The sequence below is a fragment of the Lepisosteus oculatus genome, chromosome 6, assembly GCF_040954835.1.
Source record: "Lepisosteus oculatus isolate fLepOcu1 chromosome 6, fLepOcu1.hap2, whole genome shotgun sequence".
Taxonomy (NCBI): domain Eukaryota; kingdom Metazoa; phylum Chordata; class Actinopteri; order Semionotiformes; family Lepisosteidae; genus Lepisosteus; species Lepisosteus oculatus.
The window spans coordinates 59,646,571-59,666,514 of NC_090701.1; the positions used below are offsets into that span (position 1 = coordinate 59,646,571).

At 36.9% G+C, this 19,944-nt stretch overlaps 1 protein-coding gene across 3 annotated transcripts in view; it reads right to left on the minus strand.

Moving 5' to 3' along the window:
• Positions 1-483: 483 nt before the first annotated feature.
• The window catches only part of impact (impact RWD domain protein), a 69,125-nt gene continuing 49,664 nt past the window's right edge, over positions 484-19,944 (minus strand). For 2 of the 3 annotated variants that reach the window (XM_015353850.2, XM_015353849.2), the window contains exons 10-12: positions 15,211-15,345; positions 13,905-14,004; positions 484-2,272 (exon numbers count right to left, since the gene is read on the minus strand). In XM_015353850.2, coding sequence (XP_015209336.1) covers positions 2,268-2,272; positions 13,905-14,004; positions 15,211-15,345 — 240 coding nt within the window. In that variant the 3' untranslated portion in view covers positions 484-2,267. The remainder of the gene's footprint in view (positions 2,273-13,904; positions 14,005-15,210; positions 15,346-19,944) is intronic. The other variant, XM_015353851.2, reaches the window with a different exon arrangement.

A 19,944-nucleotide genomic window follows, 5' to 3' on the forward strand; every position in this document is an offset into this window, starting at 1 on the left:
CTAACGCAGCACTGCTCCCATCCTCACGACATCGCTTGCCCGCGACGCCACATTCTGACCCCCTAGGTGCTCAGCTCCACCCATGCAGGCCGTGCCTGCTGTTCTGCAAGCCCCTCTTTCTGTGGCAAGGGCCGCTAAGGCTCCGTCTCCTGGCTCCATCTCTGTCCCGGCGACAGAAACTGTGCTGGCCAAGCCTGCCACCCAGGAAGCTGGTGTGGTTCCCAGAGAGAGGACGGTGGACTCTGCCCAATCTTAGCTCTGAGAAATCCCAACAGCCTTCTCAGAGCAGTGCATTTCGATATGCAACATGCACAAGCACATTCTCGGGTCTGTGCAGCCGTGTGGCTGGTTCGTGACGGTAGTCCTGAAGGATGCTCACTTACAGTATACACCTAAATCCACCCACACCATAGGAGTTCCCTTCTGTTCTCCTCCCAAGGCAAAGTCTGTCACTCGCTACACATACATTTTCCAATCTCCAACTACATGCAGTAGATTTAATACACAGAAAAGTTATAACATAAATCAATTTTTCTTAATCGATAAAATGCACAGATATAAGTTTTCTTTTTTTAAGAAAACAAGAACACATTATGCAGAGATATTCGCCCAGATACATAGAGATATCGTCATCTTAGTTCCATAAGCATCCTCCTGACAATACTGGAAGCTGACCACTGTATCTGGTCAGCTTATGGATTTTTAATATCCATTACAGGTGCTATTTTTTCTGTATGCATCAAAACTAACAACACAGGAAACTAAGCATGCTTTTATTCTGATAGGCTCTTATTCCTGTTTTAGGGCCACATTTTACTCAATGAACAGATAATCAGATAATGATGTGGTGGGGGCATCAGGAAAGTGCTATAAGTCTTGTAAAACCTTAAAATGCAAATAATAAAAAAGCACTAATATCTGAGAAAGATATATAGTGGAAGTATACTTTTTTATATAAGTAGTAATATAGTATCTCTAGTACTACTTAACTTCCTTGCTTAAACATTTAACCTCTGCTACAGAAATGATACATTTATTCTTAAGAACAAATACTATTTGCTTACATACAGGAAAGTGATATAGAGAGGAAAATACAACAATACTATGGCCCAGGCCTCCATATTGCAACATGTTATGAGATCAATAACCCAAAAGCGTTTCATAGCCTTCCACAATAATACATGTAATGCTGTTCTTAGTAGTTTCTCTTCAGAACTGGAATTATTGACAAGTGTGCAAAACCATCTATGAATAAAAGGAAAATGAAATAAAATAATAATGAAAAATGCATGTCCTTTAACACTTTATATTTCAAATGTGCATCTGATTTTTAAGTTAAACGACAGAATGCAGAAATTAAGTGTAATTTTTAACATTCAGACTCTTCATTTTTGCCCATATGAATTATGCATAAGCTGTACCAGAATTTGAAGTGGTTGAGCTTGAAACCATGAAACAAGGATACTTGTTACTTATGTCTAGGCTTGTTTGGTCAAAGATTACATCTGTGGATCTTCAAAATGCTGACACAAAAAAAATGGAAACTCAAAACTGAAAACTCATAAAAACACATGAAATCAGAGAACTTAGAAAGAAACAGCTATTCAATTTTCTATCTTGATATAATATGTTATAATATTACTAAATAAAATATTACGTTTATCAAAATAGAGTGAGAAAGAGATAACTGATGTATGACTATTTATGTGAACAAATTATTTAGTTATTAATTGTTAAGCTATTAAATTTACTTTTTCTAATATTTTTTTTATTTCTTTGGTAAATTTTGAAATAATTAGAATAAGCATGCCTTAGTAAGTCATCTTGGATAATGTTTTCTGCCAACCAAACTTGATAAGAATACAAAGCACCTTTCAGGTTTCTTTCACAACATTTGTATTTCACAACATACTAATTGCTTAAAGTGAAGTACAGTTTATTCTTGGAGACAGTTTCTTTAAGATAAAAATGATCTTAGCTCTTTTTCCACAGCAGATGTCTTCCGAATTCAAAAAGCATCTATCTCAGATTAAGGCTGGTGTTGACAAGAAAATACAACAATACAAGTGCAAATAACATGGAATTTAAGGCTGATGCCTTACATTACTGAATAATTTAACTTCTCATTCAAGGTAAAGATGTGAGGTCATTTCTTCAAGTGGTAAAACGGAAAATTGTCTCTCGTAGCAAATAGTGTGTTCGGTTCTATTCTTCATCTTCCCTTTTTGTTCCGTTGTTTTTTGCTTTTTCCTCCTGCTTTGGCTGAGTCATCCTGTAAAAGAAAAACATCAGAAGAAAAAAAACATGATAGAATAAGAGACAGTACTCTGGTCATGTACTTCATCTCAAAAGAACATCGGCTTATTAAGATCAAACAGATGCATTGCTTTTTCAGACAAGACAACTAACATTCTTTAAAAAAACTAGTTAATCAAAGGAATAATTCTGTAACAGCATATAAAAAATAATTTAATTTATAAAATGGAAAATCATAAACAGAATTTTCTGTACTTTTTGTATTTTTCCCCAATGTAATCCTCTCCTTGCTTCCAAGCTAATCGTCTGATTGTTAATGAGCAGAGCAATGAAATGGATAAAGTGATTATGACGTCCAGAATACATGCGAGGATGTGGATTATACATTTGTGTGAATTTGCATTAAATTTCAGCACACCATCTTTTTAGCTAAATCAAATTTACTGCACAAACAGCGAATGGTTAATCGAGGAGGGCGCGTAGCCAGGACACAGGGAGAGGGTCATACCGTCACTCCCGGGCTCTAAGAACTCAGTTGAAAAATACCCCGCACACAGGGCTGGGAACAGGGAACAGGCAGCAATTTCCTTTGACTGATGAGATTACTCACTTGAAAACTAAAGTAACACAGATTCTTATTCAATAATATTGAATTATAATAGCCCAGAAATGTTCTCACACAGTTTCATTGGTCCCTGTAAAAGAAAACATGTTGAGTTCTCAAAAGGTACGGGTTTTAATTTGATTTCGAGCTTTCATTTCAAATGATCTTTAAACTAACAACTTGCCTTGTTTCATTGGTCAAAACAAAATTTGAAAACTCAGAGTATATTTTTGAAAATTAAATTGTTTAGAAAATTGAAATTGTTGATTAAAGGTAGACCAATAAAAACTAGTGCTCTCCTGAGTGAAGGTTGGATATTGATTACATCAACTGATCTTAAAAGTCAGTACTTTGAAATCGTGTTTAATTACGCACTTATGTAATTTCTAAAAACCCGGAAGAAGAAGAGATCAGATGATACTGAATTGTGTTCACAGTACTTTATGTGAAAATGAGTCCTCATTATATCATAGTCACATAATATCTAGTTTGGAGCTTAGCATGGACTTCTGGACAAATCCACAAGTTCATTACACATTTTTCAATGCCAAAAAATGTTTCAAAGTTTAAATTCACTTTCTGTACTTTTTCTCCATTGGAATTTTAGCATGTTGTGATGTTAATTTGCATCCATTTGTTAGCAATCAGCTTCTTTTTAAAAGCCTCTTTCTGATGGAAAGCTAATTACAAACACAAACATTAATTCATGCACTAACAACAATAGTTTCTCACAGATTCTGTCATAACATACGTAGCTAGGCTTAAAAAACAACATGAGGGCGCAGAAGGTTTAATAAACTTTGTTTGAAATAAATATGTATTTATAGGTAACAGAACATTAATGATGTTGTAAGCAATACAGGAACCTCCGAATTCCTCATTTGTGAAAGGGTCACTAGTGACATTGTCTCTGCACTCATTCATCTGCATCACTTGATCAATGTGCTGTTTTTATTTCCATCCATGGAATATTCTGCATGCCTGCTACAACTAAATATTAATCTGACAAGGGTCAAGACTGCTAAAACTAATAGCTCTGCCTATTCTGGCTGCTATAAGTAATGGCATTCACATTGTTGTAGATGCTTGGTATTTGAAAATACCCTTCAGTGCACAGTATCGTTTTTTCCTATTGTGTTTATATAGCCCAAAGGATGCCACAGACACCAGGGATCTGGCAGTGAAAAGCAATAATTTTCATTTTCTGGATAACTGCGCTGCTGAAGCATAATTATTCATCATAGGAAAGATTCATTTTAATGACAGAATCATTATGGATTCTTTTTCTCATGGGGTACAGACAACTAAGTCTGCAGGCTACACAGCATGCCAGAGGAGTTCCCCCTCTAATAAAATATTCATGCTTGCGACAGTCAAACACTACCTCTGTGAACCACAGAATATGCGTGCAAAGAATACACATTTTAATTACAAAATTAATTTTGTTCAATCCCTGATAACCTTCTCATCCCAATGAGTATTTCTAGAAAATGTTAGATGTTATCTTCTGATGCTGTGCTCACTGAAGTGCACTGGCTTGTTTCCATAAGGCATCCACATTATTGCAATTACTGACAGTCCAAGGAAATGAATAAGACTGCAAAAGTGAACAGCTGAATGTTGATACTCTGTTATTGCAAAATTGTAACAATTACAGTTTTTGTATTAACCATGCATGTTCTTGTTTATGATTTTAGTATTGTTTGCATATTTGGAATAGAATTATTGCAAAGATTAAAAAAGATCTTAAAATATCACAAATTAATACAGTTAATACAAGTTAATACAATTTAAATATTTCTTATCAGCATTGTAAACAGCACTGCAATGGAATCTGTATAACTTTTGCTGAATAAAAAACACAGTCAGAAAATCTAAACTAGATTTGAATCATTATATGACAATGAATCCTTTTATCATTATGCCTCCAGTCTTTCATCTTTCAGTGTTTCCCTATTACTTGTCTTTCTCTATTTCCCTATGTGTGTACTATAAACACACATGGTATATTTATTTTTTCCTCAATGAATATATGGTGTATTTTGTCTTCTGCTCCCCATTGTCATGACATTGTGATCAATAGGAAGTATAGAATACAAATTAACTTTGGCTTTCACTTTTAAATTCACGATTCACAACACCAACCTGTACTTTTTAAGTTTACCTCTTCTAAGTCATTTGTAAAAAATTTCTGCATGGTTTGTTTCTTTATAGGTCATTCTGAATTAATTTTGAATTCACATACACAATGAAGCTACCGCCAGGTACAGGAATCAATGCTCTGACAAATTAACTGAAATTCACTGCAACACTCTAAAGCCAAAATTGAAAGGAAGATGGTCAATATATATATTGAGGTTTGCAAGGTCCTTAAAAAATCAATAGAAAGACTTTTTCAAAGGGACCTTCAATTGAAGTGTAAGAGAATTCAATATAGGCACTTACTGGCTGAGTATTAAGGAACTTTTGTTGAATTAAGACTGTTGTTGGTGAAGCAGAGTTTTGTTAAAAGTAATTACAGCTTCAATTAAGCTGCCTCTGCCTACTGTCTAGAAATAAACATGGAAAAATAAGATCACATTCACCTCAGTAAGCAGCTTTTCACTATTCTGGTAACGGTACAGATTTACACCATATGCATTCAAATTGTCTACACACTGTGTCCAACAACAGACATTCAGTTATATGCAAGTGTTTGAATCGAGAATTGGTTATTAAATAGAAAACAGATGGTACAGATAAGGGGTGAATGCTCAAACTGGTGTGATTTAATTAATAAAGTACCGCAGGGATCTGTACTAGGACCCCTGCTCTTCTTAATATATATATATTCATGATCTATTTAGTAAACGTGTCAACTTTGCAGAAAACAGCAAATTAAGAGGATTAGCAAACAGTGAATAGCCAATTAATAGAAACAATCAGAAAGGCAAACACAATATTAGGATATACTGTATAGTTAACAGTGTAGCAACTCAATCAAAGAATCTCATATTTAAATTGTATAATGCACTAATAACAATGCCTCATTTGGAAAATGGTACAGTTTGGGTCACTGTGTTACAGTAAAAATATTGGTGCTTAGTATGCAGTCCAGAAAAGAGCAACCAGAAACATTCTGGGGCTCAAGGGAATGTTCCACACTGACAGGCTGAAAAAAACAAACCTTTTTAGTCTTGAATGGGAATGACTGCTATGGGATTGGATATAAATATTAAAAATTCTGAAAGGCATAGGTAAAGTAAACACAGTCTTGTTCAGAATGAACAGTGAAACAGGGTCCAGAGGGCACCATTGGAAACTATGAGTGCACTTCAAAAACCATGAACAGGAGATACTTCTTTACCCTAAAGGTTGTTGGAGTTAGGAACAAGCTGCCCAGCCACGTAGCTGAAGTCAATACCCTGGCTTACTTCTTGAAATTAGCTACTAACCACCAAACAAGGTAGATGAGCTGAATGTTCTCATCTTATTTGTAACTGTTCTTATGTACGATATATACATATTTGTAGTTTATGTTCAAGTTATGTACTACTTACTGTATGTAGTTCTGTAATTATGCACTTTCTTTTTCTTATGTTCTTACACTTGACAATTCTTGTGAAAAAGTGCCTTCCACATAAAACAGCACTGGCATGTTCCATTATTTATCCCTAGGATAGTACTAGGAGGATTATGGAACCAGGAGTATGTTTCTGAAAAATGTCACCAAATATCTTATTCATCTTACTGCTTAACCACTGGTGTGTGTTTAGTCACTGGGCATATGATTACCATAACAGCATTATACAGGCACTCTTGTTATCACTTGTTAGTGTTGTAAGTGATCACTAACAAACTCTGATAGCCTCAGGTGTGAAACAAAACATTAGTTTGACTTAATAATTCAAACACTGATGGTATATTAATCCAGCTTGTTTTATAGTAATTCTTTATTTAACCAGGAAAATCAGCCGAAAACATGTTTTTGCTTACAATGACCCCCTGCCCAAGAGGAATATATTAGTGTGGAAAGACAAAACAATAAATGAAAGAAACATAAATGAAAATTAATAACATAATGGGACATAACAGAATACGACAGTAAGTGTTGAACAGAAACAAACTGCCCTTTGAAAACTTTGGAAGCTGTGCAAGAACTGGCTGCTTAAAACAACGGCATTATTTTCTCTTAATAGCAACAAGGATTATTTCGGTGTACACTGGTGCAGCATCCAGAGTTAAACCTAATTACTGTGATGGGTGCAATACAAAGTTCAATAGCACTCAAAAGTCACACAGATTTTCACATCTAGCAGATAAAATAAGAGAGGAGCAAATACTAATGAAATCAACATGTTTTAGTTGAGGAGTTTATTTTGGAGTGTTTGGTGACATATAACCTCTTTTACCCATAGAAGTGATCATTTTAAACATGAATGTTTTGTTTAAAAATACTCCCTTAAAAATGAGTATAATTGATTTGGAATTCAACAAATTGGGAACAGGGTGAATACATTTCAAGTCACTGTGCACTGTCACACTTCTAAGCCAGATTCTATTAATGTAATAATATATTAAGCTTTTCTTAGATTTGCTCCAAATTGAGACATTTAAGTGTAAATATTAAGTATTTAAATTATTAAGTACAATTTAAGTATAATCTTTATTTTGACATCAGTTCCCACCCTTGGAGGTACTACCAAATGGACTACTCATTTCTACTGACACTAATATTTTTGGCAATTAGAAAGAGGTATGCTATAAAATTAAAATAACACAACAAACTTCCTGTATTTCAACAACAAACTATAAATGTTTCTCAATGGAGGGAGAAAAAGCCTGTAATGAAACAGTTCCTGTAGTTTTTTATTCCTATTTTCCCCATTACCTGTTGCAGACACGGTCAGGACATTGACTGCAGCTTTAACCCACACAAAAACATGGCCACGATGTGCCCAACCTCACAGGCGGCATACAACACTCCTAGAGACTATAGCTGATCTCAGTTTTAGACCCATCTGTGCAAAACAGACTTCTTAGTAAGTTTTCAAGTTTCATGTGTGAAAATTAATCAATAGTCAGCTTCTAGCCACCCAAAAGCAAGAATGACTAAAAAAGAACAACACACTTGTGAGGAAAGCTCTGGGGATTTGTTGTACAATGACATTAAAAAGAACAAGAAAAGACAATGTACTAATCAGAAAAAGGTTTGTCCTGTATCAGATTATAAAATATGATCCTATTTTGAATGATCTTAAAGTCAAAATGACATTTTCTTTTTACAAGTAAGCTTATTTTATATCAAACCACTACAAATATAAGTTATTCAAAATACAACAGTACATTTTAAAAATGACATCTGGAATCTTGAACTAACCATTTCAATCTACCCAGATTTTTAGCTTAATTTTATCCAGCTATTCTCAGTGTTTACTTCTGTCAGTCACAATACGAACAAACATGGTCTTACTGAATTGGAAGCACAGGCCAAACACGCGCGTTAGCCAACAGCTTCACCTACAGTAACAACTGAACACACATCTCTTGAAAGACCTGCTGCATCTTTACAGGATAGGATAATATATTTAAGAGCAGCTGGAATCCCTTATGTCTTTTCTACTGTGATATTTTCCACTGGCCCTTACCAATCACGGCCTCCTAATAATCCCCATCTCTGAACTGGCTTCATCACTCTGCTCTCCTCCCCACTGAGAGCTGGTGTGTAGGGAGCGCACTGGTGCATCATCCAGGTGGGGCTGCACACAGGTGGCGATGGAGGGGATCCCCATTACCTGTAAAGTGCTTTGAGTGGAGTGTCCAGAAAAGCGCTATATAAGTGAAAGCAATTATTATTATTATAAGATTGATAAAACTGATGCCTACTTCAGGAACCATTTACTTTACCTTCAAATATATGTTGCATTTATCCATTGGATTGTTTTAATATTTAATATGGATTAATTGCCTTGTAAAATATATTATTGTAAGTCACACAAGTTATACCTGTAAATGTATTATGTTTATGCTCAATATATATTTATATTCTGCATGTGTGGATGTAAATGTTAAAAATAAAGAAAAATAAATAAAGCAAGGGAAGATGTAGCCATTTTGTTTTTTTAAATGCTACGTACTTTTGATATAAATGCTACTGTGGAAAAAGCAGTGTTCTCTTGCTTTTTCTTTTAGATCTCAAGCTCATTAAAGGGCTATTAACTATATAGAAACTGTTCTACCAAAGGCTATGGATGAAATCACCTTCTTATTTAACAAACGGCTGTACTCTGTCTGTTTTTCTAACGGGCACTTTGTGTGACCACAATGGCCAAGCAAAGAGAAACATTTGACACCTCTCACATCACACACTGCAGAAGGTTAATTTACTGAATACTTGCTTATTGGAAAAATAACACTTTTGAGACTACACATAAAAATGTGTAGACTGAGAAATCAGGAAAAAAGAGAAGTCTATATTTCAAAGAACCTAAGAAACCCTATTTATTGTAAGTAAATTTATTTTATTTATTATATCTTTTTTTTTTCTCAAAATACCAATTCCTGCTTTAAAGAAGAAGAACTAGATATTGTTGCCAAGGGGATTATGTACTAAAACCAAGACATGGCTTTGCATGAGCAATGTACACTTGACACTCTCCTATTAAAAACGGAAGAAATTGTATCTTTTGATCTATAATTTCTGTCTAGACAGGATGTTTTCTTCTGAGCACACTGCATGGTCTGTGAAATGGACTTTGTTGAAACAGCCCTGGCAAGGCAAACTATTTTTTTCTATTCTGCACCGAGGTCACTGCCCTTGGCCATCACCAGACCATGGGAATGACGGTCTCCGGCCTACCTGGATTAGCTGGGTCTGAGCTTTTCTGTGATAGTGATTAAAAGCTAAGCTGTTAATCAGCAGCACTGGAGAGTTCAGTAAATCATGAGGAGATGTCTCTCCTGCTCAGGGGGGTTTCTTCTTTTGCAGGAACCTCCGCCCTGCAGAGTTCTTCCATGCGCAGTCACTGTCTATTGCCCTCACCTTGCTCCTCTCAGGGGTCAGTAGCAGGAACACAGTTAATTTCTGAGATTAGCAGAGCTCACTCACGCCAAAAGGTTAGCACCTCACTAGTTTGAGATGTAATACGACCCAGAAGCCTACTGTAGTGTTTCTGTGCTATACAGTACGTAGTTCTGATCTCCCTGCTCTTTATAAATATCCTTAGTACTAAATGGGACCTTCTGCAGTGCCCTCATGATTACTCCACCCATAGAGCAGGCCACTGAGCCGGTAATCCAGAGGCTGGCCCTACCCTGTCCTGCTGATGGGTCATGAATCCACATGATAATTCCTCGAGAGTGAGAAGCATCTCACATGGAAATCACAACCACTCACAAATGCTTCATGTTCCTCTAGAAATGTTTTAGGAGGCGACCAGAAAACACAGGGCTAGACTCGGGCTCACAGCTAGAGAACCACATTACTGTGAGAAAACACTACTATTAGGCTAACAGCCCTGGGGGGTTGCAAAATCTTCTTAAATGAAGAACCACATTTTTCTCTTTATGAAAAAACCTGTCCTACTAACACATAGGAAAATGTTGAATTCTTATATTGCTCAGGAATAAATACATTACAGTTTACTTTATCACAGGTTAAATTATGAATCACCCAGATTACCATGTGACAAAAAAAAACTTCAGAATAAGCAGCAGGATTTTAAAACTAAATTCATACTTATGAACCTACTGTTATGAAGCTTATGAAGGAAAAAATACATTACTTATAATTTCCAATACCTGACTAGTGAGTGACAGTTCCCTTAAATACACTGCTGTTTCAAAATTAACATAAAGAAACTACTTTAAAAAGATTTCTTAGCTTCATAAATATTATTTGTCTGACAATCCTAATACAAAATTAACTTAAGTTAACAATGAATCTGATGTATTTGTAGAAGTCCATTTTTCCTCGGTTCATCAAAAGACTATTTCTTTTAGAATACACTTTGTATCTTGATACAGGATGTCCCAGAAAATAACTCAATAACTTATTGTTTCACGAGTGCTTAAAGGGTGTAAATAGCAGTTTCCTTCAAAAAGTTATTTTGGTTTCACAAAGTCCGAACATTGTTTCTAAGGCTTTTATCTTAAGATACAAAAATGAAACAAAAAAAGAAGAGATCCTTGATCCTATTGAAGAAAAAAAAATCTCGGGATAAAGACATAATGGCAAAATAACCTGGGTTGGATCAGAAATGGTAGCTAAATGTTAATTGCCCATCCTGTAGCTTTGTTCTTGCTCATCTCTCCTTCCCCACTGGCAGCCAGTATAATGAGCACCATTTATGGACACTGCTCCTCTTTAAGTTAAGCACAAATTAGGAAACATTTTCAAAAATGATGCTCCTCATACATGCTGGAAGTCATTTTATGTTTTTCATAAAAAGAGGAAAAACAATTTCATGAAAGATTTTCAAGAAACATTTTAAATTTGGCTGATGAAAAGAAGCACTTTCAATGGATGATTTGTTGAGCAGATGGTTGCAGAAAATGGCAGCTTCTACAGCAGAGCTTTGATGTGCTTTAGTTATTCTGATATGTATAAAAAGCGGACAGTTCCGTCTCACCTGAAATGATCTGAGCATCACAGTTGCAGCCTTACAGAAAAATCATACAAACCTGGACTAATTGAGAGATATGGAGTGCTTCTAAGTCAAGCACCTCAATTTACTTTACCCATCCATTCCTCATAGTCACGTCTTTCAAAGGGGTCATAAAGAGCCACAGCCTCACCTGACAGCCAAAGGGCACAAGGTAGAATACTAGATAATGTCTATTTCTTCTCTAAAATGCCCCTGTAATACAAATCTCAGTCTCTGCTTCAGCACTAGTAGTTGATAGAGAGAGTCTGGATGCAATGGGCAGTTCAACTGAGAAGCAACGAAACAGTTTTGACAGAGCCAAATCAATATTTAAATAACATTTAATATAATACACTGACATGAGTTTTATTCCCTTCAACGAACCAATTCCTACCATCAAGGTATTAAAGATTAAATAACAAATGATCTTTAATCCTGAGTAACTATGGCTAGGAAATAATATATATTATATAAATACCAACACCTCAGTGAACAGGATAATTTAATTCATAAATGAATACTAAATTAATGTTAGCCCCCAACCCCTTTAGAAATCTGACTCTGGACTGGGGTCATTACTCCTGACCTGTCTTGAGGGAATTTTCAACAGACACCTGCTGTTGTACAGAGAAAGAGCTGAAAGGAGGGTCACTGTGCCATTAGTGAAATGCTCAATCATAAACCTACATTTATGGTAATAACATACAGTGACTGGTAACATTCATACTGGAGTTTGACTATAAACACTGCTGTAACTTGTGTGTGTCTCCTTCAATGCTCTCTGGAAATGGAATTCTCACCTCAGACCTTCTCGGGACTGTGCTGTGGCTCTTTGCATCCCCACACTCCCACTCCCACACGCGCAGACACACAAGGACTGTGTTCGCTTGCAACACGCGTTAAAGTAGCACCACACAAAGATGAGTCACAAATTCTACTAACAAAAACTTCAATTGTCAGAGAAAATGGCCCAGTCCTTCATAAAAATAACATCACATTTGTATTTCACTTATTTTTAATGTTTTATCACCTTGTGGTTCATTTCATCAAGATAATGTGTTGATCATGTAACCAGGTGACACAGAAGCTGCAGGAATCGCTTTCTAGCAGCTACTGGCTGCTGTTTGGAAGCAATCATCCTTTTCCATGACCAGAATAATAATAGTGATGACGACAGCCTAATAATTACACTAACAGGCCAGGTGTCAGTATTGTATTAGTGGTCAGGTGTCTAGTTTTTGTCAGATGCATGCTGCTGGGCACAGGCTAGTCTGTTAGGGCAGGTTTTGTAGAAGTAGACGGTCTACTTTCTACTGCTTTTTCCACACAATTAGCAGGAGCTCAGCCTTCAGAAGCAGCACCAGGATGTGCCATTAGAGAAACCGAAAGCCCAGCTGATATTCTGAGCAGTCTTTTACCAGTGGATGAGATGTGTAGACTTAGCCACAAGACCCATGGCTATGTGGAGTCCTAGAACGTTTTCAATCTCCTCGTGGTCAATGTCTGTTCATGGAAACAGGAATGTGGGGCTAATGTTCGGATAAGGACTGCTGCCTTGGTTATAATACTTTAATCTGGGAATTTAAACATTTTTCCTGATTATGCATTTACATTGCACTGAGATACCTCCCCCACTTATACCCCTCTGTTTTGCACTGATCTCAAAATACTGCTACCACTTGAGTTTTGCACAGAACTGAAAATACCGCCACTGCTGAATTTTATACACAGCTGCTACAATGTTCCTATAGACAGATAGATAAGACATTATTGATCCTGAAGAGAAATTGATGTGTAACAGCAGTCCAGCCCAAGACAAGCAAAAACAGACATCGGAATAGACAAAACATTAAAATACGTACAGTAATTCAAAATAAATATGAAATAAATACACAGGTATGTGCAAAATATGCTCATAGTCACTGTAAAAACAATAAAATATGTGCAAAATGTGCATAGGTTTATACAGATTGAGTGTCCAAAAAAAGTACAATGGTGCAACATGCTGTGCATAGAAGAGCAATTGAAGGGCTAACAGTCCTAGCCTAGGGCAGCGTTATACACCCTGACAGCTGCTGGGAGGAGAGACCTGCGGAAACGTTCCCTTGAACACCGTAGCTGGAGCAGTCTGTTGCTGTTGTCTGTTCTCCGCAAATAACAGTCCCATGAAGCGGATGGGAGGCGTTGTTCATGATGGCTGTGAGCTTGGTCAGCATTCTCCTCTCAGCCACCACCTCCAGGGGGTCAAGGCTCAGCCCCAACACAGAGCCAGCCTTCTTGATAAGTTTATTGAGCCTATTTGCATCTCTTGTCACGATGCTGCTGCCCCAGCACACAAAAGCGTAGAAGATGGCCGCTGCCACCACCGATTCACAAAAAATGTGTAGCACCTGAGCCTCCTAAGAAAATAAAAGTCTGACCTTTCTTGTGCAGGATGTCAGTGTTAACAGACCACTCCAGCTTATCATCCAGGTGTACCCCTAAGTACTTGTAGGACTGCTCCCCCTCTATGTCCTCACCCTGGATGGAAACAGGGTTTAGCGGAGACTTATTCCTTCGAAAGTCCAGGACCATTTCTTTAGTTTTGCTGGTGTTTAGCTGGAGATGGTTAAGATGACACCACTCCACAAAGTTGGTAATCAAGCTCCTATATTCCTCCTCTCTCCCCTCACTAATACACCCCACAATTGCAGAGTCATCCGAAAACCTCTGCAGATGACATGCCTCAGAGCCTGAAGTCAAAAGTGTAAAAAGTGAACAGGAATGGAGCAAGGACATCTTTTATGTCATCCATTATGTCATTTGGCATGTGAGGAAAACACAAAACTGAGCATTTTATTGTACTTAGGTATATATGACAATAAACTAGAACTAAAACTTGAACTTGAACCAAATACTTGGTATAATAAAATCCTATCCTGAAAACTAACTTTAGACAGATCAAAACAAAATACTGTAAATACAAATCTCTGGCATAGGAAACACTGCTTTTAACCTTTTAGCCTGCTAGCTATTAACACAGCTTTTTAACACCTGTGTCCAGACAAATTAAAATTTTCCACAAGGAATGATGCAATATTATCATAACATTGTTCAAAAAACAAAAACATGCTAGCAGTTTTTAAAATGACATTAACATTGACAAGAACAAACATATCAAATAATCAAGTTTTCCTCAGGCAATCAAAACTGCAAATCACTTTTGTGAAAAAATGTGCAATGCTGTACTCAGGTTTGTGAGCTGCTCTTTATGATCTGTTAAGACATATCGGCACGATGCTGATGGCTTAACGTGCAATCATAATATAAGCATCATGCAACATTACACGGAATCCAGGACTGGGTTCACCTCTGGTTTTGTAATTTCACTGAATTTCAGAACAATACTTTTAAAATACATGTATTGTAGAAAGTGTGCGTAGAGAACCGTAAAACTATAAGCCTGTGTTTAGTTCTTTCACTAAACATCTAGCGACTTATTAATTACCATCACAAAAATGTTGACAGTCAGTTTGATACCAAGTGTGACAACATTACACAAGAGAAAATGTCTAAATGACTGGTAAATGGAAAAAAAGAATCTGGTAATATAAATTAGAGGTAATTTTGCTCATTATCATAAATTATACACTTCTATATTGCACTTCAAAAACAGTAATATATTCATACGGTTACAGACACTGTAAAAAAAAAAACTGGAGAGAATCTGTTCCAAACATTTCTTACCCCTGACTCGGTGTAGTTTTCATCCACGAGTATGTTCCTGGCACAGTTGTTGATGTGCTTGAAACGGTCTGGACCAAGGAGAATCCCTCCATACCATCTGGACACAACCACCATCACATTGCGCACATCTAAAATCTGTACAGGGACAGGAAAACATGTGGCCCCATCATTCTTTATCTTATCCACCCATTTATACACTGGATGTTCTATACAAATGGCCGAAGTGTATTGGATAAGAATACAGGCACAGTTACACAGAACAAGTTAATAGTGATAAAAGCTAGACACTTTAATCTTTAAGTTTGACACCTCAGCTTCTTACAAAACATCTCAATGAGCTACAGTATTTTAGCAGAAATCACAGTTGGAATCTAAAGAAAAACATATTAAATGCTTTTTGCTGATGTCAGTTATAGCTTGCTATTGAGACTTTATGTCCATCTTTCTAAACTTATCTAAGGCATTTCAAAATGTTGCCCTGAAAATGCAGTTATTTCTTGGTATAGAAGCAAAACATCTTTTAGAGCTCAGCCGTAGAAGGATAACATATTATCCCTTTTGAGCATCTCAGGGGTAGAGTTCTCAGCCAGTAGGGTGCCACTTATAAAGGGGTGACATATATCTATTAAGAGAAAAAAGACTGGGAGGCTGGATGCAAACTGCGATCCACACAGCTGGAAGATGAATGTCTCACTAATTAGTTAAAAACTCTGCATCAGCGCTGACGGCACTGCTGACAATGTGGCTTTGCGTGACGTCAGCGTCAGCCGACACCTGCGAGGCTGCATTAATCAAACACGCACATGAATCACAGTGCCTGCAGGAGGGATCCGCTGCTGCCCCTGTAACTCCACTGTATCTGCAGAATGACCAAGCCTTGCTCTTTTCCATTAGTATACAGTATGTGATGCCCACATTTAACATTTATTTTTTAATTTTTATGAGATTCACTGCTCTCAGAGCAGTCATTCACTTACAAAGAAAAACAGATCGGCCATTCAATGTGTTATCAAAATGTGATAGCTTCCTTCAAGCTGTCTCTGTCCTTGGTCAACCCTTAATCTGACAGTCTGACAACTTTCACACAAAGCAAATCCTTTCTGACCGTACGCAGTGTACATGATGTCAAGTAGTGAAAAAACATAACACTGGAAACCCATACAACAAATAAGTCTAAGACGCTCATTAGAGTAGAGTAGGAGGAGTGTGAGGAGTTTACCTTAATTGCGCCATTCTCCTAAGACGTGCAAAATATAATGGACACCAGTACACAGTCTGTACAAAACTGACAGTGGCAGCCAACCATCATGCACAACATTATAAAACAGAATTGATTTACTTTTATTTATACATTGTATCACGCAACCCCCAAGCGTAACACAAATACTTGAACAGTCAGAAAAGTAATAAGAAATGAAAACTTAAATGAAAAATGGGTTTGGAAAGGTGTATGTGGTGGAAATTTTGAATCTTGAATTCCAGGAATAATTGTTTGTACAGAAAGTGTTGTACATACATGTGTGTACAAATATGTACATTTTTACAGGCTATCTATCTTTTCAAATGACTGTCCCTTCCAATGTATCCACTTGATAGACTGCCTCAAAGGTAGCCTTCACTGAGTGGAGAACATTAAATTACATCTATCTTCCAATGTGATTAGTAAAAAACATTAACCAAAAATATTCATAAAAAAGGACAAGCATACACCCTGAAAAAATAACAAAAGGTAAAAAATTAGATTGGCTTAATCACCTGCTCCTGCAGGAAACACAAGTAGAAAATTAATTAGTGAAGTACCAAAGGGTTTATGAAAGAATGTACTTCCTCTGTGCTGGATTACATTCAAGAACCAGCAAAGGAATTTATTCTTCTTCAGGGATTTCCATTATAATGGCTTCGTAATTGCTTCAGCATGAACCACATTTATTTAATACAATATTTGTCAATTTCTAGCTATATGCAGAGGCTTTTTAGATGGTACAAAAGAAAAACATTTCAGGATTACATATTAAATATGGGTCTGAGAAGAAAATAGCATGTTTTTATCCGTGAGCTGTCTTCAGTGCATTTTTATGTATCTTTTATTCTGATACCCAAGCAATAATGTCTCATTAGCAACAAATCCGATTTAAAGCAAGCAATGAAGTACTTAACACTCAATGCATGAAGAATGAATTCATAAATCAAATCTAATTAAAGGCTTTTATCCAAGACCATTAATCCCATTAGGCTGACTGAACCATGAAGTTGCCTTCAGAACTAATAGTTATTTCACAGTTTAAAATTTGTCACCTGCCTTTCTGCAAGACAGTGACATAATTTCTACAGACAAAAGGTTACAGTATATGCTTTACAGCTTTTATATGAAAATATACTTTATATATAAGGGGACTTTTCTTATTTTAAAGGGTGTCAACACCAACCTGCAGTTAACAGTCCTCTGCAGCGAAATGCGCGTACGACTGCAATCTCATTCATTGGAGGGCAATACTTTCCCAGTATAGATGGTGTCATGTATGGAAAGCATGTTTGAGCACAAAAGTGATCCAATTCCCCGCAATGAAGAGCAATGAGGTTGTGGGTATGCACTCAAGGATAATGCACTTAGTCATGCACTTAGTCAAAGATGTTGACTAAGATGAGAATACGTCCCGTTCCAGTGTGTGACAGTGGGTGTAGCTGTCCAGAAAGTACCAGAGAGGTTTGAATGATGCATCAAAGTCTGCATCTACTGAGCAAGTGTGCTGGAACACTTTCACAGAGAGAAACTAGCACTGTAAATCAGTCTCCAGATCATTTACATGAACACTTTCAATGCAAGAATAAAAATGTTTGCATGTTTGTGCAAGCAGGGAATACTGAGCAGCAGGTGTAACAGGGCACTTGACTTTAAATGGGACCAGAGATGCAACCCTGGATCTCAGTACCTAGAGTGGGATTCAGGCTCACCAGATTTGTTTGCCTGCATGCGTGTTGTGCGATCTCAGGGTCTGGCAAGTGCCTGAGAAAAGGCGGACTGAACCCCATCCAGGAACGAGCCCAGCTTCACACTGGGGGCTGTGACGATGGTTGAGGGAGCCTGATTGAATTCCGGCTGTGGATGAGCTGCACTATTACTCCCAACCCTCAGCCACACGTACCCTCAGATTGAATGAGCCCCGATATGTGATCAACACAAATATGAAAAATTTTGCAACTGCAATGAGATGGTGTCAGTGGAGACATGAAAAGTGGTGTATTCATTCATCACACACTTACCAGTGAAGAAACATGAATTCACCAGTTGGAAACTGAAACCACTTCAGAACATTCACTATCTTTTGGGACTGGCAGGGAATACTCATAACTGACTACCTCCAGCCCAAAAACATTGTCAATGAATACTGCTAATACACAACCTTTGAAAGAAAACTTCATTTCATCAACTGGGAACATTACAGTTTGCAATCTGTGACAATCTCTGCATCATGGCAACACCCAGCTACGTATTGCTTGTGAAACAATAACACATTCAGGGACCTTGCATTCTCGCTTTGCCTACATTTGGACCTGTTACAATATGACACACCATATGTCTTTTTATAGTCTCCATTTGAAACTGGTTCAAAAGATGTGTGCGCAACACATATACATTTTATTATACCAGTGGAGGAAATGCATTTTAATGGATGGGAATACTAATGAGTGAAACTGCATACGTTGTGTCTTTCATTTGTCAAGTATAAAATGCAAAGCATTTATACTCAAGGTGCAGACAACAAATCCGAATGCTCTCCGCAAGATCGTTGTATAAGCGCATCCCTACAAACATACACATACAGTATGCACGGTGCCTTATCTGCAACTATTATCATCATTACACTTGGCACTGGGTGAATATATACATTTTTATTAGAAAGGCTATTATGAAAAGCCTTATAGTAAATTGTGCTTGTTGTTTAGACTCTAATATCAGGTCAGACATGAAGCATCGATGAAAAGTGTAGCTCCTCTGTCAACTGTATATCGGCTGTTACTAAGCAGTTAAGATGACAATGCTGGTTCATCTAAATTGACTGAAACTACCGCTGCTTGTTTGTTCTTTTGGGTACACTGCTACAGTATAATCTGATGTGATCCAAGCATATTCACAAATAAGGCAGGAACACAAGGATCCTTTGTTTCTGGGTGATGTATTAAAGATAAACGGTCTAGGAGAAAACAAAGGTTTAATACTACGACTTAATTGTAAGTGCAATTTTGTACAGTAGTTCTGTGAGTACTAATCAACCTTTTCCCTAAAGGCTGATTAGTACTGACAGTATGGCAAAATTTAAAAGATTACGGAAGGTGTCTGGTTTTCATTGTTATACTTCAATAGTACATTATGGTGAACCTCGGAAACCTTCTTACATAATTTATGAATGTGCAGTAATTCTCTATTTTACACTGCATATTTTTCTCAGACTTTTATGCACAAGAAGAAGTATTCAAATAGGAAGCTAGATTTTGTCCAAAATAAACAGCTTAAATGACAACTAACGGACTGAAATCAATAGTAAAGGGTCCTTTGGATCTTTTACTGAATGTAGTCTTAATAATAATACCTTCATAGAGGCTTCATATTATAACAACACACAGACCAAATTATGACCGTTCTTACAAAATACAAAAGTACTGTATATACTGTATGCTTTCAAGTAACTCAAACCTTTACCCTATAACTAACACAATCCAAATTCTAGCACTGAA